Here is a 23,148-nt window from a genome sequence, read left to right as displayed (position 1 = left end):
TTATTTTCAACAGTGAAAATCGGACCATTTGTTGCTGAGATACAAACGCACTTTTTCAAAAAAAAATATAACTTGGTGGCAAAATTTTGGTCTGTACGTACTAGGGTGGTCCAAATCTGGGCTTACTCGGAGCAATTCCCTGAAATCATAAATTGACAAATAACTAGGCTAATTTCCAAATTTTATTTCATTCTGTCCACGGAAACCCCTTCCTCTAATCGCTTTGTACAACCAAACGGCGATCGCATGATTGTGATGAATGGCTGCATGGAATTTTTCAGAATCTGCATGAAAACTGTCCTCAAGATTAAAACTTGAAAACACACACAATTTTACAGCAAAAATGTAAAAAAACTAAATAAAAAAACATAAAACAGCTCATGCTGTTTTTTGCTTGTGCTTGACCAGCCTTCTACTTTGTAGATGTAAACAAAGTGGGATCATTTGAAAATCACGTTACGCATTCTCTCTATTCATCACCCAGGTTCAACAGAGTCACTAATCATAGGAAAAAATGATACGAATATTAGGAAATTGTTGAGAAAATGCATGGACAAAGTTTCATCCAATTATAAAAATATAATGAAAAGTCAATTTGTGGGTAAAAACCTTAAACATTTTTTTATGTTATTTATTTTATTTACGTAATTTTGATATGTGTTTTATAAAACTCGACCAAATAAAATCATCACAACCAATTCGGGACAGCAATATTTACATCGCAAAAGGTTCACCAAAGAGTATCCCTTCTCTCTGGGTTCACCATGGACGGCTGCTGGTTGGTAAACTAAAGTACGTGCTCGCACTGGACCAGTTTGTGGCCGGATGAATGGGTAGCTCGTCTCGTCGGCCCCAGACTGACGGCCTCGGTGACCTGTGGAACCGCGCCACCCAGATGATGGTGGAAATTTCCTTTGTGGCCTCTCGTCTCTATTCAATGTGTTCTTTTTCACCCAGGACTACGAACTCGGAAACGTGTGTGTGCAAACATCTACTGGGGGCGAATGTGGGTGGGACGGCTCTTTTATGTTGCATTCGCAGTGTTGAAGAGGGCCATTTTGCTCCTCAGGGGTGAAAGAAGCAAAAGTACACAATGGATTGTTGTTGATGTTGGAAGGACTGGAGTTGGTTTGTTGTTTGCCTTCCTGCCTTTCTGTGGGACTTGGGAGGACCTTCTGTTGGCCGCGCCGACATCACGAGGACGGAAGTGAATTTATGTCTATCACATCTGTGGAGGGGAAATTTCGCTGCCTCACATTAATCTAGGTTAGTAACGCATTGAAGGGGTCGATTTAATGTGGCTTGTGATATTTTATGGGACAACTCAAAGTTATGTATGTGATGACTGTAATTATTAAGGTGCGTGAAATGTGGGGTTGATAATGAAACCCTCAAATTAAAGTTGTTTGTTTCTTGATGTTCAGAAATCAGTTTAACTGTTGTTGTTGAATAGTAATAAGTTCATTTGATTGATTAAATTATGGAAGTTCTGTTTTGTTTATTTTTAACCAAAACTCGAGGTTGATTTTTCAATTGACGTTTTTCTTTATTTTTCTACAGCAGCTTTGCCACTTATTTATTGTACGACAAGATTTGGAAAAAAATAAATAATATAAAACACTAGAATCTTAACTGGCTCCTATCTTTGCCTTTGATTGTTAGGTTTATTTGTTGTTGTTTCATTTCTTGATGTTTTGGTTTACTTTGCTGTTTTGTTTGTTACACACTGTTTTTTTCATACATTTTTCATGCAGCTACATTATTTAGCATTTGTTGTTAATCCTTACAAAAGTCCGTGTCCTTCTTTTCATTCAACACTTTGTTTTATTTTTGAGTATGTGTCTGAGTGTTTCTTCTCTGTAGGTACTCTTGAGTTGGGGGAAGGGTGAAAGTTACGCTAGTAGAAATGCTTGCTCTGGGATGCTCTGGGTGGGAAAAAGTTACTCTTCACTGATGATTATGATGGCGATCTTAACCGCGGCGCTGTACTGCACAACACAGGTAAGGTAGATTTTTGTGGTTTGCTAGGCAGGTGTGTGTGGCAAAAAGGGTGGGTGTCTTTGTGTGCAAAAGCAGATTCTGCTCAGGGGGGCCAACACCTGGGGCCTCGGTCCTGGGTGAGTCCTGGCTGTTTGTGTTGTGTACTTGCTGTACCTGTTTGTTTTCGTCACTTTCTTTCTCCTCGTGCTCGTTACAGTGTCACACTTAAAGTGAGTACAAATTTCTTCACCGTTGACGATTGTGTCTTCAAACATTTTTGTTTTTCTAGCTTAAGAGTGCTTGTACTTTGCACGAAAATAATGAACGGTTCCATTTTGTCTATTTTTTGCCCACACTCTTGACATGCAAACACGCTCGACGTATACTTAATAGGTCATCTTGGATTTTTTAACGTTATGGAAGTTGTCTCTTACTGCAAATGTGATCGCTCTTTCGTACTCATGATGTTCATTTCCTCAACTTATGATTTGTTTTTTTTTTCGATAGAAAAATACTGACTGTGAGTCAGGTAATTGTTGCAAAACTGAAATAAATCAAAAAATTTTCAAAGTGTCTCAATACTATTTTTAAAGGTAAGCCAATGGAAATTCAACGGCTGATTTTTTTTTGTATTTACAACACATGAATAATTTGTTAAATTCGATTTATTCGAATTAAAAATATTTTTCTCTAAAATCAACTGTTAATGATAAGTAACTCGATATTTTTAATTGCTAAATCAATAAATTCGGAATCTCTAGCAAAAAGCTCACGTTTTTGGACATGTTTCACAGATGAAGCTATTTCGAAGTATCGCAGCAGGTCAATATGGAGAGGCATGGTTGTTTTTGAGACAAGACTGAAATCGATCAACCATGTCGAATAAAGTTATGCTCCAAACAAGATGTAGGATTAAACACGGGTGCTTTTCCCCCAAACTCCGGCAATTTGTTTTATTTGTATTTGTTGATTCAACTAAAACTTTGAAGGGGGCTTCCCCAAAGACCAAAATTTTCAAATATTACCCTATTGAAATGTTAGTCTTGACTTCAAATATTTGTAGATATTTTTTCGAAGAGATTAGAAAATTATAATCTATGCGAAATTTACTGAACCTTTCGGGACAAATATTTTAAAATGTGGGCACTCATGAAATTTTTTCTATACAGTCTAGACACAATTTTCCGAAGGTTTGTATTGGACTTTGGATAATAAAATCAAGAGAAACATATTTGTCTCTTATTTTTTTCTTGTTCAATTCAATTCAATTCGGTTGTATTAGTGAATAATCGTGTTACAATTTGTTCATTCGCAGTACATAACAGAGTTTTGGAGTTCCGTTCAGCTGTGTGTTAAATATCAATCCATTTTGGAACGATTATTACTTATTACTAAGAAATTACCAAGAGTAAAAAAAAATTTGGAAAAAAACTTACTGAAATTTTTATTCTTGTTCTGCGGCCCGATTTAAGTCAAATTTGAAGGCCAACCTTTCAAATCAAATAAAATTTGCATTTTTTTTTCATTATTTCATCATCGCCATTTTGGCCGCCATCTTGAATTTAAACATTCTAAATCACTTTAGAGTAATTAAGGGGCCATACTTAAGCTCGACAGTAAAAAAATAATCAAACATCGAAAAAAATGTGATTCAATTAACCGATGTGAAATTTTGCCAAATCCTTCGGATAATCGAGTCTAAACTGTAGCTAAAATCAAATTTTAAGTGGCTTTATCTTGAAAATAGCATACTTAATCAAAAAAATTGTTAAGCACTTTTCAATTGCAAATTTGATTCATTTTTTTTTAAAGTAAGATCATTATTTATTCAAAAAACACCATTCAAAAATATCATATTCTTTTTTTAAAAATGGCTTGTTTTTTTAAAATATCAAAAATATTGACAAAAACATAATTGAAATATTTTTTAAAAGCAAAATCAAATTTTCAATCAAAAAGATATTTTTTTTTTTGTAAAATGTGCCGTTCTCAAGTAATAGCTACTTTTGAGTATTTATTTTCGATTACTTTTCGTGTTTTGCATTTTTAAAATACTTGTTGAAAGTAAACCATATTCAAATTTTTTGAATGGCTTAGAAAATTTCCTTTAATGTGGAGCTTCAAAATTAGAGCAATGAATTTCTTTAAGTGTCTGATTTTCATTGTTAAAAATGGGAACTATTGTGAAATTTTTTGATCTTTGCAATGCAATAAAAATAAATTTGAAACCCAAACAGGGATGGAATAATCGCAAAAAATCAATTTCGCTTGCGAACTTTCTTCACCTTCTTGTCTGCCTGTGTAGATCAATCGAACCACGCACTGGACTCACAATCCAGAGGTCGCCGGTTCGAATCCCGAGGCGGACGCAAATAAATTCTAAGTGTAAATATAGGTTTTCGGTGCCCTCTCCCCGTGCCATACCTTCACACTCAGGAGACCCGGGAGGCGGAGTCTTGTCGCAAAAAGAACGATACACGCCTGTGGATCCGTTGACGAAACCGCAAGGTTTAAGAGGGCCACATAATAAGGTGTTACGTCGATTCCGTACTTTCTTCACCCGCGAAAGAGAGAGGAGGCAAATCACGCAAAATAAAATCGCTCCCGAACTTCTCCAAGAAAATCAATCTGTTGATGATTTTTTGTAAATTTCCTTGTCAGCACCACTTTAAAATATTTATTTCACTTTGTTTACACACATTGCCCATCTACAAAATGTGAAAGGTCATATTTGGACGTGTGACGTTACACTTGCAAATGTAGTAGTGAAAAAGATGTTCCGCCGAATAATCAAGATGATAATTTTTTTAGATTCCTTTTACCGATCTTTCGTGCGCGAGAGAGAAGAGCCATGCTCCCTTTGGATTTTTTCTCTTGATGAACGTCCAATGATTTTCTTTTGATGATGATTATTCCATCGCTGAACCCAAATATTTTTTTTAAAAGATCTACAAATTGATAATTTGTCTTTGTTACCTTTTATACCATATTTGTAAAAATTGTAAAAATACATTCTTTATAATAACTAATTGTGGAGTCATTTTAATTAATGGTGGGGCCGAAAAATTGAAGATCGCATTTAATACATCCAGAAAAAAATCGCTGTGTCATTCTGAGAAAAAAAATCTACGGATTTATTTCTAATGCTCAGAAACATAAAGTCAACAAAAACCTTAGTTTTGTTCAGCCCAAAGATTGATTACAACCAGGTCCACAGGCCTACTCACTGTTTGAATTTAGCCAATCAGGAAAGCCATTCAGACATTGTGCCAACATATCAGCAAAGTCCAGAGATTATGTTTGAGTTAGCAACACACCGTAATTGTATTACAATCATACTTCCCATATTTGGAAGGTTGAGAATTCCTTGAAATAGTGCAGTCTTGATTGAAGAATCGCAAACGTTTTAATAGTTCACGGAACGTTTGTGCATCACCACATAAACTGACTCCGACAAATTGATCGATGATTATGTTGAGAAAAGGAACATCTTCATGCACACGTGTGCCCACACACACATACATCCACACAACCGCATTCTTTGTTTGCATATCATCAGAAATTACACGTATTGCTGCCGCCGGAAGGACGCTCTCAATTTCTGAGTGGTGTATCAAGCAAAAGGTTGGAAGTGCTATGTTGGATCTTAAATTTTGATGTGAAGTTTATTTTCTGTTAAATTATGGCAGGTTTTTAAGACTAAGTTGTTACAATTTGTCTAAACACTTTTCTTTAGAACAAAATTTACAGAAATTAACAGGAATGACGTCATTAGCACTTCCAACCCTAACCTCAATTCCATCACATCATGTTGCCTTGCTTCTCTTTCTGTTTCACCACTCATCGTAATAAATCTATCTCACTCACTTATTGTTTCCGGTCGCACTACAACACGTTGCGCTGCCCTACTGACACACACACACTACACACTGGATCCGTTCTAGATCTTGTCGTCGAAGGGGGTCTTGACGAAGTACGTCGTCAGGATGCCCTTTCCCTTCACCGGGATGGGGCCTCGGCACTCGCACGAATATCCGGCCGCCATCAGCACCTTCGCCGTGTTCTCGGTGGTCTGTAGGAAGATAGAGACAAAGAGAGGGATAAAAGATGATAATGTTGTGTGAGGATAGTAAGTAGAACAACGGGAAACGGAAGGTCATTAAAGGTGGAGTAATTATTGAAAATTGTTTACTTCAAGAGAAATCTAGAGTACCGTCGAAACGAAACGAAACTATTGGCACTACACCCCCCGGGGCATGGCCTTCCTCTAACGTGGGATTTCTGCTCCAGCGCCTCTGACGAGACAGGAGAAACCGGGACCGACGTTTTACTTCACCATCCGATAGAAGCTCAGTGGATAAGGCGGGAATCGAACCCGCGTCTCTTGCATCATCGGGATCGGCAGCCGAAGCCGCTACCCCTGCGCCACGAGTACCGTCGTCTGAACCGAATTGGGACAGCAGTTAAAGCAATGTTGAGACCTAATTTTAAATAAAAAAATGTATTTTTGAAGTGGTTTCGGTGAGACCAGAGCAACAAAATGTGTTCATTCATTCCCAAATTTGAAGCTTTTAAGTGCTCTAAAACGTGTTGTCCCTGTTCAAACTGTAGTCCCGATTCGCCCCAGTTGACGGTACTTGTGGTTCAAAAAAAGAAAAAAATGTGTTGGGTTTATTATTCATTATCTTCTCTAATGCAAATTTGTGCAAGAATTCAAATTCATGAGAAGGCTTAAAAATTAATTAGATGAATAATGCTGATTCATATCAGTCTCCTGAAAATTATTTCGAGCATTATGCTAAATTTTCTTAAACGTGCATTTGATGCAGTAAATGATTGAAGTTGAATTCTTTCTCTTTTATTTTAAACATTATAATCTATGTGTGAAAAAAATAAGAGTGTATTTTTTACATGAAGTTTGAACAGAATCAGAATTATTGTTGGGCTTAAATTTAATACTTTCTTTTTTGCTCGATGTCCTTATTATAAGTTGTCTAGAATACCCTTAGTTTTAATTATGCATCATGGATTAATTTTCTTTGTGATTCGAATATTTGAATAGCAGACTCATCCGAAGTTTCGATTATCCGAAGTTTTATGGTTTCAAAAGAAATTTTAAATCAAAATTGAAAAAAAATCTCAATATCAAATCAGAGACTTAAGATTGGTTAAATTTAATTGGTACAAGTTCATTTTCTGTATAATTTTTAGATTTAAAATTCTTAGACAACGCTAGAGGGTCATTTCTGAGCTCAAAGATCCCTTAGAATAAAATGAAATTTGTTTTTTTTGTAATTAGAAGTAAAACTTTCCGAGTGCTTTGGATGATAGTTTTGAAAGTTCTACTAAATTACGAAAAATAGCCTATTTGTAAGCGAATTCGACCCTACACGCGAGCTTGACATTTTTGTTACTTATTGTAAAATAGTATTACTCAAGAACTCTTATTTTAAATGTTTATTCGAGGGACACTGTTGGTCACTGTATAGTTTCTAAATTGTCATTTCTGGTTAAAAAGTAGTTTTTTAATAAAATTTATGTATGCTTTAAAATTTCAAAATATTGCCATCTTTTTTTCAATGTATGTGGTTATTGAGAAGTTTTTTACTTTTCTTTTAAGCCTCTGAATAATGTCTATAAAGTTTTATAAATACCTGATGATATGTCAATTTCATCTTTAATAAACTCTCATAATCAAAAAAAGAAAACCTTTACCAAACTTGTAAACCTTTGTAAAGTTTTGTCAGAAACACAACGTGTACACGTACGATGCTGATGTTAAATTTTTGGAATAAAATATGAAGACCTACTTGATTTTGCAATTTGAGCAGTTCTCTAGCTTTTCTAATTTTTTACGAATAACATTTTGAAAGGGTTTGAAACTTATGTATGTCTTTTTGAAATGTTAATCGTGTTCTTGAATACCAAGATATCGTTGATTGAACACTTAAGGCTAACTTTGTTGCAATTAGAAATATTTTAACTGAATGTATTTCTGATGCAATAATGTTTATTCATTTGAAAAAATTATAGATTTTTTTTTTGCACTTCAAACTATGTTGTTTGAACTATTTACCTACTTCAATTTTCACGAAGTTTCATCATTCTTTGATATGGGTAATTCTCTACCAACTCACACGAAATCGGGAAAAGTTGCCCCGACCCCTCTTCGATTTGCGTGAAACTTTGTCCTAAGGGGTAACTTTTGTCCCTGATCACAAATCCGAGGTCCGTTTTTTGATATCTCGTGACGGAGGGGCGGTACGACCCCTTCCATTTTTGAACATGCGAAAAAAGAGGTGTTTTTCAATAATTTGCAGCCTGAAACGGTGATGAGATAGAAATTTGGTGTCAAAGGGACTTTTATGTAAAATTAGACGCCCGATTTGATGGCGTACTCAGAATTCCGAAAAAACGTATTTTTCATCGAAAAAATCACTAAAAAAGTTTTAAAAATTCTCCCATTTTCCGTTAATCGACTGTAAAATTTTTTTGAACATGTCATTTTATGTTTTTTTTAATAACGAAAAATTAAATGTTCTTTTCGAATCTACATTGACCCAGAAGGGTCATTTTTTCATTTAGAACATTTTTTTTCATTTTAAAATTTCGTGTTTTTTCTAACTTTGCAGGATTATTATTTAGAGTGTAACAATGTTCTACAAAGTTGTAGAACAGACAATTACAAAAATTTTGATATATAGACATAAGGGGTTTGCTAATAAACATCACGAGTTATCGCGATTTTACGAAAAAAAGTTTTGAAAAAGTTACTTTTTGCGTTTCTCTTTGTTTCGTCGTCCGTGTCTGTCGCGGGTGACCATGAACGGCCATGATCGATGACGACCAACTTTTTCAAAACTTTTTTTCGTAAAATCGCGATAACTCGTGATGTTGATAAGCAAACCCCTTATGTCTATATATTAAAATTTTTGTAATTGTCTGCTCTACAACTTTGTAGAACATTGTTACACTCTAAAAAATAACCCTGCAAAGTTAGAAAAAACACGAAATTTTAAAATGAAAAATTTTGTTCTAAATGAAAAAATGACCCTTCTGGGTCAATGTAGATTCGAAAAGTACATTAAATTTCCCATAAAATGACATGTTCCAAATTTTTTTACAGTCAAGTAACGGAAAATGGGAGAATTTTTAAACCTTTTTTAGTGTTTTTTTCGATGAAAAATACTTTTATCGGAATTCTGAGTACGCCATCAAATCGGGTGTCTAATTTTACATAAAAGTCCCTTTGACACCAAATTTCTATCTCATCACTGTTTATGGCTGCAAATTATTGAAAAACACCTCTTTTTCACATGTTCAAAAATGGAAGGGGTCGTACCACCTCTCCGTCACGAGATATCAAAAAACGGACCTCGGATTTGTGATCAGGGACAAAAGTTACCCCTTAGGACAAAGTTTCACGCAAATCGAAGAGGGGTCGGGGCAACTGCTGTGTGAGTTGGCGGAGTATTACTCATATACCATAACTCAGTTTCTAAAGATCAGATTATCAATGCACCAATGTGTCGAAAAATCGATTTTTGGTCATATTTTGGGTTTCCATGTAATTTTATCATTTAAACCCAAAATATGACCTAAAACCAATTTTTCGACAATTTGGGTCAATTCTGAGGACAGATTCAGATTCAGCGGCCAAAATTGCATGGAAAAACTTATATTTGGACAATTTTAGAAATTCGTTAGGGTGGTCCGACTTTGTCAAATGGCGATATCTCGAGTTTGAAGAAAAACACCCCTGAAATTTTTTCAGCGTTTGTAGTGCTGGATCTCCTTTTTCAAATGCAACCTGGCGCTTAAAATTTGGCTTGTGCCTTTTCGAGATATTTAATTTTTAAATTTGCATCGTTTTTACTCTAAAATTGCTGTAACTTTTGACCCTTAAGTCCAAATTGACTTGTCAAGAAATAAAAATGTTTGTTTTTTAGAGCTCTAAAAGTACCCCTTTTCTCTAACACTTAACCCTGAATTGCCACGTTCAAAAAACTGATTTTTTAAGGTTTGCTCAGATGCTTTCTATAAATTTGGTCGTAGAAGGCGTAGATTACGAGATAAAATTTTGGTGCCTTCGACAAAGTTGCTTGGATTGGCAAGCCCAACAACTTTCTACAAGACAAAAAATATCCCAAAAATATTCCTGAAAAGTTAGATTTTCAAAATCACCCTAATAGTGAGCCACCCTAATTTCCAACCAAACCAAAAGTTGCCCCTTTCCATATGGAACAACTCTTCTGAAGACACCAAAGCTGCAAAACTTCATCATTTTACGGAAAATCCTTTTTCCGCCTAATTTTGGGATCTGGACCACTGTGCAATGTATAAAAACAGGAGAGATTTTTTTTTAAAGAATTCTCAAAAATAATTTTTTTTTAATATGTTTGCCTTGAAAATAGTGCAGTAATTCAAAATTTCACAAAAGTATTGCTTATTGTGGGATAAAATCACGTTTCTCCTTCCCTGTGAGTGACAGGAGATTATAGCCGGCCAACTACCGCGGTGTTAAAATCAGCAAGTTGAACTGAAATTCTACTTTGCTTTGGCTGTCAACTTGATTTGTTTTGAATATATTTCTAAATAAAAGAAGGGTTGCTCTTATTTTGATAAAAATCGAGATTCTTGCTTGTTTTGCTTGTTTAAACGGTCCCTTCGAAATCGATCGAATTGATCAGAAAAAAGTGGATTTTTATGTCACGATTAAGGTGGACTAATCCACATTTCAAAATAAATGTGACAACAACATGATCTAATCTAATCTAATCTAATCTAATCGAACACAAGCGCAGCCAGTCCGAAGAAAGCATCCTGGAAGAACTTTTGGTTAGATTACGCCCCAAGTCCTTTCTTGTCAATATTAATGATTGCATTACATCCGAGTAACCCCGAACATGTATTGCAAAAATTAAAGCGGCCAGGCCTACTGCGTTGCATTAACCGCAGAGACAGATTCTGAGAACGGATCACATTTCACAGAATCAACAGGGGAGGAAGGATGCGTGGACATACCGTACCAAACGCTCCGAATGAGTTGTGGTTGGGTGTGTAAGTGTAAATTTGGCAAGTAATTATTAATATTTTAGGAGGGGGAAGAGGGAGGAGAGGGGGGGGGGGGGTGGAATTTGGATGAGGGACATGGAGGATGGGGTGGGGTAGGAAGGATATTTCATTTGATAAATAGAATATAATATGAATTATCTAGCAAAAAAAAAACGTATGGAAAGATCTCACCAAGGGTCTCCAATGCATTCGACAAACCGAATATACATCGAATACGATGCTGTTGCTTCACTATTTGTGAACAACTTCTGGCCTTGTCGGAACGGCTGGAACTAAACGGAAATCCTTTCCGTTACACCACACAAAAAAAAATCTCGCAGAGCTTCACTTTTGTCTTCAGCATGTAGATTCACTTACAGCACAAACAAATCCGAGAAAAAAAACATCAGAAACTTTCTTGGAGTTGCCAATGAAAAAAAACTCTAAACCGAAGAAAAACGTCAAATTTTCGGCACCGAACAAATTTCACGTCCGATCTCGCGCATGGCTACTTCGATCCAAAATAAATGTGACAACAACATGAAAAAATTAACAAGTATTGAATTCTGTTAAATGGCTTTTTATTTTTCGTGGAAGAATGACTCCGTTTTAGGTTGCATAATATACGTGCTTTAAGTTTCCAACCACTTGTTGAAAGGTCCCTATCCACAACGACCTGTTACAACAACGGTGGAAAAAGGTACAATGTGCCCTGGCGTCAGCTGTCTGTTAATTAGAAAGTACTCTGCTTCTTTTGCTATCTTCTTTGCCATAAAAAAGGGCACGAACAAACAACAAAAATCATTTGTACTTCACTTGTGTTGTACTCGCTGCTACCAAAATGGATTTTTAAGTCGTTTCAAAAGCAGTACAATTTGTCAAAATGTTGGTCGTTGTACCGCCCGCCCGCAAACTCGCAAGTCGTTTACTCGCAAAGTTACGACGACCGCAACCAAGCAGATGGAGCACGGCCGGCGCAGATGCTGGCAGCTTCCTTCCGGGGTAGCACCCAGATGGAAGTTTAAGATTAAGAATTATGTCTGTGCGAAGAAAGCGCGCAAGAACTTTTTCATTTGCCGTGGGATAAATTTGCGCGATAATTTACAAGATTGCGGATTGTAGCCCGAGGGGTCTAAGTACATGGCGTCGTTCAATTGTTACCAGCGCGATGAGTGTATGCCTTTTGAGGTTGTAGAGTTTGTTGGCTTGCGGGATTTTGTTACACAAGTGGTTTGTGTGTCTTGTTTAGAACTTGATCAACACACTGGAGTGCGGTAATAGCGCTTCTATGTTGATTTGTATTTATTTTGAGGTTTATTATCTTGAGAAATGTGGTCACATACAACAGCCGTTGGCCGGAACCGAAATTATGAAAAAGTATAGATTGTATCAGAGACTTTAATGATATCTTACCTGCGCCCGTCCCATCACGCCGCACGAGTCCATCCGCGAGGCCACGTTCACCGTGTTGCTCCAGATGTCGTACTGGGGCTTCTGGGCCCCGATCACGCCCGCTATCACGGGCCCGTGGTTGAGGCCCATCCGCAGTCGGAACCGTTGGAATGACTCTCGGTTGATCTGGTCCAGCGTGGTCATCAGGGCGATGCCAAACTCGACCAGCACCACCACGTTGTGCTCTTCGGTGCGCTTTTCGTCCTGTTTGATTTTTTTTTTTCATTTTTTTTTAGGAGAAATGGTAAGAAAAATTGAAAATAAAACATTTTAGATTGGCTGTTTGAGAAGCGCTAGAATAAAGTGCTGGATTTCTTTTGAATCTCACCTTCAACTTGAGATTTTAAAGCTGAAGAACAAATTCCACCTTAATACTATGTGAAAAAGCTCGATAATACCTACCAGCTCATTATTTTTCTGCTCGAATGAACGTGAAAGTATATCGGATGTGAAAGAGAAAAAAAGAGAAAAAAAGAAGAAAAATGAGAAAGGTATTACCCGAAAAAATGTCATGTTGATAAATTTCTATTATGTGTAAGACAGCCCGGGAGAGACGGATCCGCGTACGTTCAGGTGGACCTGGGACAACAGAGTCGACAAGGATTCATGAGTATCAGCCGAAAAAAAAAAATGGATGACCGGCAACATGTACCGCTTCAAGAAAGGATATATTTATGGGTTTTAATGGATACCGGTCGAACGATAAGGGTTGCTTATTTTGGTGCCTTCTGTTTTGGCCCCGAAGCTGAGCAGCTTTTTCACGGGGACCACCGTTTTTTCGTTGCTGCTGCTTTATTATTTATGTTGTCCATTATGGCCATTGGGTAGGGATCGGTTTCGGAACGGGTCACAAGTGGCAGATTCCGGGGGTTCGGGGAGCAAGGTTAAAAAAAGGAAAGATAGAAATGCAACCCAAGAATGGTCGTATTCAACGACAATGATCACTCAATCATGCATATTGTTTAATGGGGGATTATGGAGGTCGGAGAGGGTTTAGACCGTGGGATTTTTAGAGGTCAATGTTATTAATAAATGGGATATTTATGGGAGGGGTAAGCTGTGGTAGCTATTGAACCTTAGTCCTTAGACCTTAGAGAGTCGCGCCAGATGCGAAACGCCCGGTTGCCACATTGCTTCAAATGAGAATCTGCATGTTTTCTGGAAAAGTCTGTATCAGGTATATATTTTTTTCATAAACTTATTTTCATTATTACTTTGTAAATGTGAGGAAGGCACCACCCACCTAATGGTGGATCAAGAAACGTTTTATAAATAGATCCTATAAACATGTGAAACACATTAGAGCAATCCTCTACCAAAACCAGATTTTTTTTTTATTTGGCTCAAACTTTGTGGGGGCTTCCCTTTGACTAAAGAAGCTATTTTGTGTCATTGGTTCACCCATACAAGTCTCCATACAATTTTGGCAATTTTTAATGTAAAATTGAATTTGCAATCGAAAAGTAATTTACAGATTTTTCGATAAAGGGCTCCGTTTTCAAGATATAGCCACCGAAAGTTTGATTTTACAAAACAGTAACCATGAGTGACCATTTCTAAATATATTTTTTTTAAAAGTTCAAAATTTGCTGTGAAATTTTCTAAGAGACATTGAAGATTGGACCTCTGAATGCTGAGATACAGCGGCTTTAAGAAAAAGAAACAGAAAAATTGAAGTTTTCTAAGTCTCACCCAAACAACCCACCGTTTTCTAATGTCGATATCTCAGCAACTACACGGAGAAAAATGAGTTCCCAAAATCGTGAACAAGCGTTCATGAAAATGGGAACCACGAACAAAGTGTTCAAATTTCATGGTACGTTTTTCAAAATCGTACCATGGGATTTAAACACTTTGTTCGAGGTTCCTAATTTCATGAACGCTTGTTCACGATTTTGGGATTTCTTTTTTCTCCGTGTAATGGTGCGATTTTCAATGTTAAAACATGAAACATTCGTGAAATTTTTCAAGCTTGAGTTTTGTGGAAAAAAAATTGATTAAAGAATCTGCAATTTTTTTCCGTGTACCTATTATTTTCTCAATTGTCCTCAACAATACCCTAACTTTGTCCAAGACACCAAACTAATCAGAAAATTTATTCAAAAGTTACAGCTGTTTGAATATTTATGTACCATTTTTGTATGGACAGCTGCCAAAATTGTATGGAGACTTGTATGGGTGAACCAATGACACAAAATAGATTCTTTGGTCATAGGGAAGGCCCCAACAAAGTTTGATCCAAATAAAAAAATGCAAAAATTAAAATGGTCGAAATCGGTCGATTTTGTAGAGAGTTGCTCAACAGCCCAATAACACCTACTTTAAAGGCATTTAAAACAATAGAGTGCATGTACGAATGAACGCCATTCGTGCACAAAAAAAAACCTGTGTAAAAATTGAACATGGTACGTTCCAGAGTCAAAATTTATGATTATTTTAGTAAAGGAACCGTTTTTTGAAAAACTTTCTAATTCATCCCTATCCCATCTAAACTTTTTCAGGCCTGATTTTATTTGCGATCATTGCTACAGAACAACAGATATTATTTCAGCAGTTTTTTTTAGTCATAATCAACAAGAAATAGGCAAAAAATAGAAATAAAAAATGTTCCAGGACATTTTTAATAACAAATACTGTTAAAATAACAAAAAGTGTTATGGAATATTCTTGCAAAATCCATTTTTGCATTAGAGTTTAATAACAGTTTATGTTATCATAACAAAATTTGTTATTGGCCTGATATTCATTGAAAGCCAAAACAACTTTCAAATAACATTTTTTGCTATGGAAGAATACCTTCAACTGTTATTGGGATGATCGGATTATTTGTTAAAATAACAAAAAATAATAACAAAGATTTTTTCAAAGAATAACTAAAAATGTTATTAGTCTGTTATTACAATAACAATCCAATAACAAAAAATTCATAACGACAAATAACAAATCTTGTTATAAATAACAAAAAATGTTATTCGCCTAGTATTTTCAGAGATCAAAAAATGTTATTCCCAAGTTATTTCCGTCTGCTCGGGTTTTCAGATATTCTAAGTTATTCAAAGTCTGCCTTTCAACACAGTTAAAAAAATTTTTTTGGGTAGGTTGAAAAATATGTTGGTTAAAGATTTTCTCTAATTTGATGTAATTTTACATCAATTTAATAAGAAAAAGTTAAATAACACATTAAAAGATTTAAAATTACACACAAGGGTCCTGATTTTCGGTTCAGAATCAGAATCAGAGATCAGAAATCACTGACTCATCGCCAAATGAATCTTGGCCGACAGAAACGCGCAACCATTCGCGAGCGAACATGACTCGCTAGCTGCCAGCGGCTTGGTAAATAGCTTGTCATAGCGATACAAATACTTCGTGAATTTTCTTTTCTACTCCGTCCGTCGACCCGAGTCACAAACAAGTGTGCTTAGAGAAGAGAGAACCTAACAAAATAATAGCGCGGCGCTCATTATGAAATGGTGGAAATTGCTGTCAAATGTGCGTTTGATGTTGTGTAAACAACAAAGTTGCAAAATATTTTTGTTTACAATGATTTTAAGTAGTTTAATAAATGATCAAAAAAGCCGAATGCAAACTATTTTGCTTAGCTTTGAGCGACATAACGCAATCGGTCTTTCTGAACCATTCGCTGTACAACACAGTAAAAAAATGTGTAAATTTGCAAGGTGTTATTTTGACTATTACCTCTTTTATCATGTAATGTTACCTCAATTTAGACAGACAAAGTGACACTACACCAGAAAGGTGGTACAATTCCAATTTTTTGAAGGTAAAATTACACATTTTTTCTTACATAAAAGATGTATACCTTTCCAGATGTTTTATTTATTACCATGATTTTTTTTACTGTGTACCCGATTCTAGTGAGAAGGAGAGTGGAAGAGAGTGTTCAGTAGCGATTGGTGTGGACGTGACAAACGGTAGGAATACATAAGAGCAGTTACGTTGTGCTCGATTTGTGCTCGCGAGAGTCTTTTTCGAGGACACAAAATTCCACACTAAAGAGGAAAAATTGCACATTGTTGTCTGACATAAAATCTGTAAACATTGATGAAATTTTTAACTCACCGCTGCACCCTCCTCCTTGCCCGGCCGCAGCCCTGACGCGACCATGTACGTGCTGCCGATGGTTTTGATCTTCTCGATGCCGCTGAACTTGGGCTTCAGCAGCAACTTATCAAAGTCGCAGATGATCTCGTTCAGAAGCCGCAAACACTCGAGGCCTTGCTTGTTGACGTCCGTCTCGTCGTAGAACTCCTTGTAGTTCGGAATGGACGCGAACATGACCGCCACCGACGAGTAGCTTTCGTGGTATAGCTCCTGAAATTCGCGCTCCTTCTTCAGGAAGTGACCTGCCACGTGGGCGGGTAGAATGTTTTCCAGCAGGATCTGCGGAGTGGAGGTGTAGAGAACACCAATTTAAACTTTTGTCGTGTGGGGTGCTTGTTGGGCGAAACGAGCGTATGTGTTGATGGTAAAGTTAAATGATTGTTCAATCGCTTTTTTGAATGACGTTGGTGTGGTCATTAGAATGTTTCAGTTAGAAATACACTTTTATAATTAATTTGATGGTTTCAGCTGTTTTATAAAACTTTCTTTAAAGATACGTAAAGTAAAATGTAAACAAACTATTTCAATAGGACCACTCACCTTGTTGATCCCCCGCATCGTTTCGACCTCCTCCTGCTCGACCTTGAGTTTGGCCTTCCAGAGGAAGTCGGTCCGGGACACGTACTCGCCCTGGCGGTCCAGCGTGTGCAGGACGGATGCTATCAGCAGCAGGAACAGTGCGCCCTGAAATGCTAGAGGCCATCTGGCGGGGAGGAAGAACGATGTGGGTGAGGAAATTAATAAATGCTTTTGTAATAGACGTAGGAAAAGTGCAACGTGAAAGCTTTAATGCATTTGTAAAACAGGAACAGGAGTTTAAAATGTCACTTAAAATGACGACAGATAACGGCGGCGTTGATGAAACTCATCAAAAAGTTTCAGCATCGGCATGGTGTTGCCACCTGAGGCACTTTTCGGGACGAAAAGGTTGAAACCAAAGATTCATTTATGTACAAAAGTAAGAAGAAGCTGTTAGAAAAAAATGAAAGTGTTTCAAAAGAATTGTTGTTTTTACCGTTTTACCGTTTTAAGCCGTTTCAAAAAGCTCAATACTTGTCTATAATTTGAAATTATTTTTCTTCTGTAAGTCTCAAATTCAAAGGAAAAATTTAAATAATAATCTGGATATTTCGTAATTCACAACATTGAAGTAACGTCATGTGCTTGATGGATTGCATGCACTCAAAAGTTTAGTAAAACATTTAATGCTCTAATCCTGCTACTCCATTACTCACGAGTTGTACAGCATCTGGTATGTTTCGAAGAGGGAGCTCTGCCACAGGAGCGAGCACTGAACACCGACGAAGAACAGCATCACCAGTAGTTTGATGATGAAGCCCGACTTGAGGAAGGCCGAGGCCGCCGCCAGGCTGATGGCGGCCGTGTACAGGTATACGGGGGCGACCGGGGCGTACTCGACCTCGAACGTGACCGCCTCGGTGCCGTTGTTCACCAGCTGGACATCCGCTATCACTAGATCGTCAAAGTTTATCTGTGGGACGGGGAGAATATTGGAACAAAAAAGTTGGACTTTATAAACTGTTGTTTGGGGTTATTTATTGAGAACCAAAGCAAATAATTTTCCTTTTTTTCCAGAGGGCGAAAGTTGTACTCACCACACTGAATATGGCACACGCTGCGATGAGCGAGGTGGAAATTAAAAATATTGCTATCCTTAGTGTCCGGCTGGCGGCAATCACCTGGCCGGGGCCGTTATTACCAGGTGGCGACAGCTCCGACATCTGGTAGTTGCTTAAATATAAAAATAGACCTAACGCTACGGCTGTTGCACTCAGTGAACCAATAACGACTACATTGCTGGAAGAAGAAAAAATCGGAAAGTTGATTTATCATCCTTGCTGTTTTGGACCTTTGCCCAGTCCTGTGAGACTGACCTTTTAAATACTACTACTTGAATCAGTCCAATCGATAGAAACAATACAAACGAACAGATGAGATCGAACCGGAAACTCGGGTCCGGCTGGGCCCGGTACATGGCTTCCCGGGCCGTGTTGCGGTACCACATGGTCACCGGTTGCAGCTCCTTTGGCGGGCCCCAGCACTTGCACTCGCTGCAGTGCCCGTCCTCTGGCAGCAGGTTGGACTCGATCATGGCGATACTCTGCAAGAAGCATCAAGCAAAAAAAAATGAGACGAAACATTATCAATAAATTTTATAATTGCTCTAAATAAGGTTTCAGTTCAGCCACCTTTGAGAGAATATAAAGTGTCAAATTACCACGGATAGCATTTAAATGTATCACTGCGTCTTTTTCAAGGTGACATAATAATTGCTATTAATTGCAAACGGAGATGGCATTAGGGATGTCTTATAAAACATAGAAAAAAACTGTTTAGTTGGAAATAATTGTTTAGTGACTAAAAGTAATTTCAAAATTGCCTTTTTTATAATTTTTTTCCTGTAATAGTACTCGCCTATATTTAAAACCATGCCGAAAAAAACAAATTGATCATAATATTTCTACAAAAGATACAGTTTTATTTTTTATTTTCATACATCATTTTTGTATGGACAACTGCCAAATTTGTTTGGAAAATAAAATGAACCAACTAATGATGCAAATTGGCTTCTTTGGGCATACAAAAGGCCCTAAAAAATTTTAGCCAGATAAAAAAAAATCAAAGAAAAAATCGTATGACCGAAATCTCAAAGAATTGCTCATGTATAACTGTACTAGCAATAAATGGATAACTTTATTGTAGCAGCAGTATTGCCAGTAGCGAAAAATATCAAGTTTACCTTTTCCCGGGCAGACGGTAATAACAAAATTAATAATATTTCAATAACAAATCCTGTTAAAATAACAAAAATTGTTATTATTTTATCCTGAAGTTCAATTTCAAGAAGCAAAAATAATAACAGTTTCTGATAAAATAACAAAATTTGGTATGGAAGTGATATTATATTGAAAATGTTTAATAACACGCTAATAAGAGGAAATGTTATACATTTCAAAAACTCTCCTAATAACAAATTTTGTTATTCGTTCGGTATACTGACTTAGAAATAAAATTACCATAAATCGCACCAATGGAAAAGTTTCTAAGTGTCCATAACACAATCTGTTATTATTTTTTCTTTTCTTAAATATGTTTGAATCTTTGAGATAATTTGGTCTAATTTCGTCGGGGTCATTATTTTGGCCATGAAATGTGGTCCTTAAGCTGAAATTTTTATGAAAAGTTGAAATTTTGGAAGTTGATTTTTTTTTAATTATTTGATATACCCCCTAAAGGACTTTGTTTAAAATGGTTAGAACTATGGGATAATTTTGACCAATTTCGTCAGGGTCATTATTTTGGCTATGAAATGGGGTCCTTAAGTCCCTAAGGGACTTTGCTAAAATTGGCTAGAACTATGGGATAATTTTGACCAATTTCGTCGGGGTCATTATTTTCGCCATGAAATGGGGTCCTTAAGCTAAAATTATTCTAAAAAGTTGAAATTTTGGAAGTTGTTTTTTTTAAATTATTTGATATACCCCCTAAGGGACTTTGTTTAAAATGGTTAGAACTATGGGATAATTTTGACCAATTTCACCAGGGTCATTATTTTGGCTATGAAATGGGGTCCTTAAGCTAAAATTATTCTAAAAAGTTGAAATTTTGAAAGTTGATTTTTTTTAATTATTTGATGTACCCCCTAAGGGACTTTGCTAAAATTGGCTAGAACTATGGGATAATTTTGACCAATTTCGTCGGGGTCATTATTTTGGCCATGAAATGGGGTCTTTAAGCTTAAATTATTCTAAAAAGTTAAAATTTTGAAAGTTGTTTTTTTAATTATTTGATATACCCCCTAAGGGACTTTGCTAAAATTGGCTAGAACTATGGGATAACTTTGACTAATTTCGTCAGGGTCATTATTTTGGCCATGAAATGGGGTCCTTAAGCTAAAATTATTCTAAAAAGTTGAAATTTTGAAAGCTGATTTTTTTAATTATTTGATATACCCCCTAAAGGACTTTGTTAAAAATGGTTAGAACTATGGGATAATTTTGACCAATTTCGTCAGGGTCATTTATTTCACCATGAAATGGGGTTTCAAGTTAAAATTAATCCGATAAAATTAACTTTTTAGAGTTCATTTTTTTTTAATTTTGTTATGTTCCCTAACGGAATTGATTTATTTATTGAGAATTTTTGAAGTGTGAATAACAAAAACTGTTATTATCTTCACAGAGCCAGGAACGCCACAGAGCTGACGTTGAAGTTCGAGCTGGAGTGAGACCTCAGAGACTGCATCGGATTCAGCAAATTTCCAGCAACTTTTACTTGGAGTCGGAATCTGTGAAGTCGGGTATTTTTGGAGAGCTGAAGTCGTCGTTGACGTCATATCCTGCATCCCGGGTCGGAGTTGTTTTCAAAGTATGGATTCAAAGTCGCTTGGAGGTACCCGAATCTGCAGCCCTCACTAGTACAGAGGAGATATGGCAACTGTAGGTTTATTTGCAAATTACAAATAAACCAAAACAATAACTTTTTTTGTAATGGAGACATACCAGTTCAATAACATTTTTTGTTACTATGCTGCACCACCTCTCCGCACAAAATAACAAATCTTGTTATTCCTTCATGATTCCTTCTGTGTTATTGGTTTGTTATTGCAATAACAACATAATAACAGTTTAAGTTATTCTTCGAACAAATCTTTGTTATTGATTTTTGTTATTTTAACAACTAATCCAATCATCCCAATAACATATTTCGATCTTCTCACAATATCAAAAACTGACTTTCCCAAGTTATTTCCGTCTGCTCGGGTTAGCAGGGATGGAAAAATCGAAAACAAATCATTTTCGCTTGCGAGCTTTCTTCACCCGCGAAAGAGAGAGGAGGCAAATCACGCAAAAGAAAATCGCTCCCAAACTTCTCCAAGAAAATCAATCTGTTGATGATTTTTTTTGTGAATTTCCTTGTCAGCACCACTTAAAATTATCAATTTCGCTTTGTTTACAAACATTGTCCATCTACAAAAGGTGACAGGTCATTTTTCGATGTGAGACGTCACACTTGCAAGTGTAGTAGTGAAAAAGATGTTTCGCCGTATAATCAAGACGAGGATTTTTTTAGATTCCTTTTACCGATCTTTCGTGCGCGAGAGAGGAAAGCCATGTTCCCTTCGGATTTTTTCTCTTGATGAACGTTCAAAGATTTTGTTGTGATGATAGTTCATCCAACGCTGCTTTTTAGTTTATTTTTTTCGGAATAACATTTTTTGATATTTGCAAATACTAGGCCAATAACATTTTATGTTATTTTTAACAAGATTTGTTGTTCGTCGTAGTGATTTTTTTGTTATTGGATCATTATTGTAATACATAACAAACTAATAACACTTTTAGTTACTATTCGAACAAATCTTTGTTATTATTTTTTCTTATTTTAACAACTATTCCAATCATCCCAATAACAGTTGGAGGTATTCTTTCATAACAAAAAATAATATTCCAAAGTATTTTTGGCTTTCAACCAAAATCAGACCAATAACAAATTTTGTTATGATAACATAAACTTTTATTATTATAGTTTATTATTGACACTTTACCATAATTTGGCATTCGTATCATTAGTATAACATAAACTGTTATTAAACCGTTATACAAAAATGGATTTTTCAAGAAGATTCCATAACACTTTCTGTTATTTTAACAGTATTTGTTATTGAAATGGCATGAATTTTGTTATTACCGTCTGCCCGGGTTATGCTTTTTATTACAAAAAATCTTATTTGACAAACTTTACCGCCTCAGTTTTTTTAATGTGTTGTAGTGAATCTAAAGCACGATGATTTTTAAACAAGTGCAATTGTATTTTATCTACTTTTAAATTTGTATTTTGTTGTACTACGTTTCAGAATAATAATCATTTTTAGGCCAGAATTTTCAGATTCTTAAAAAAGTGTTGAACAATTGTAATAAAATTCCATCCTGTTTTTGGCAACACGACTTCTTGACACAATTCCAAACCATTAAAAAATTGACGCTAATTTTGGCAAGCAGAAATGCTTCACCCAAAGTTAAAGACGGAGGGGATAGTCCTCCCGAAAAGAAACATGAGGAAAGTACTATTTTGCGAGAGTAAACATTGAAACAGTTAATCCTATTGAGTGGCTTATACGGACAAATGACCGCCACTTAGTTACCGAACCATAGTTACCCATACGGCAAAGGCACGGTTCAATATGCCGAAGCTCTAGGGTTCGAGTCTCGGTACCGGTACTTTTTTTATAGGTGATTTTTTTTGGAAAATGAACCCATTAGTAAAGTACTTTCGCTAATTTCGCGATTTATCCTCTCCGTCCACACACAGTACCATTTTAATACCGAACCGGGCTCTTTATCCTCTCGTATGCCGATGCCCATTTCTGGGTGTTGGATAAAACTCGTTTTGCCAAAACGGGATAAATCAAATATTTGTGAAAATTCTCTCTAACTTTGTCGATTTAATCTTTAATTGCTTAGATATGGGGTTTTCAAAGAAAAAAAATAATAGGATAGATAGTTTTTCTAGATG

The 23,148-nt window shown here is 36.2% G+C and overlaps 1 protein-coding gene across 2 annotated transcripts in view; it reads right to left on the bottom strand.

Moving 5' to 3' along the window:
* Positions 1–1,521: 1,521 nt before the first annotated feature.
* LOC120425270 (adenylate cyclase type 2) overlaps positions 1,522–23,148 on the bottom strand; it is a 126,755-nt gene continuing 105,128 nt past the window's right edge. For both annotated transcript variants that reach the window (XM_052707252.1, XM_039589716.2), the window contains 8 exons: positions 18,507–18,733; positions 18,228–18,429; positions 17,847–18,103; positions 17,152–17,314; positions 16,570–16,890; positions 12,889–12,903; positions 12,448–12,690; positions 1,522–6,052 (listed from right to left, as the gene is read on the bottom strand). In XM_052707252.1, coding sequence (XP_052563212.1) covers positions 5,921–6,052; positions 12,448–12,690; positions 12,889–12,903; positions 16,570–16,890; positions 17,152–17,314; positions 17,847–18,103; positions 18,228–18,429; positions 18,507–18,733 — 1,560 coding nt within the window. In that variant the 3' untranslated portion in view covers positions 1,522–5,920. The remainder of the gene's footprint in view (positions 6,053–12,447; positions 12,691–12,888; positions 12,904–16,569; positions 16,891–17,151; positions 17,315–17,846; positions 18,104–18,227; positions 18,430–18,506; positions 18,734–23,148) is intronic.

The sequence above is a fragment of the Culex pipiens genome, chromosome 2, assembly GCF_016801865.2.
Source record: "Culex pipiens pallens isolate TS chromosome 2, TS_CPP_V2, whole genome shotgun sequence".
Taxonomy (NCBI): Eukaryota; Metazoa; Arthropoda; class Insecta; order Diptera; family Culicidae; genus Culex; species Culex pipiens.
This window is presented reverse-complemented; position numbering and strand designations above follow the sequence as displayed.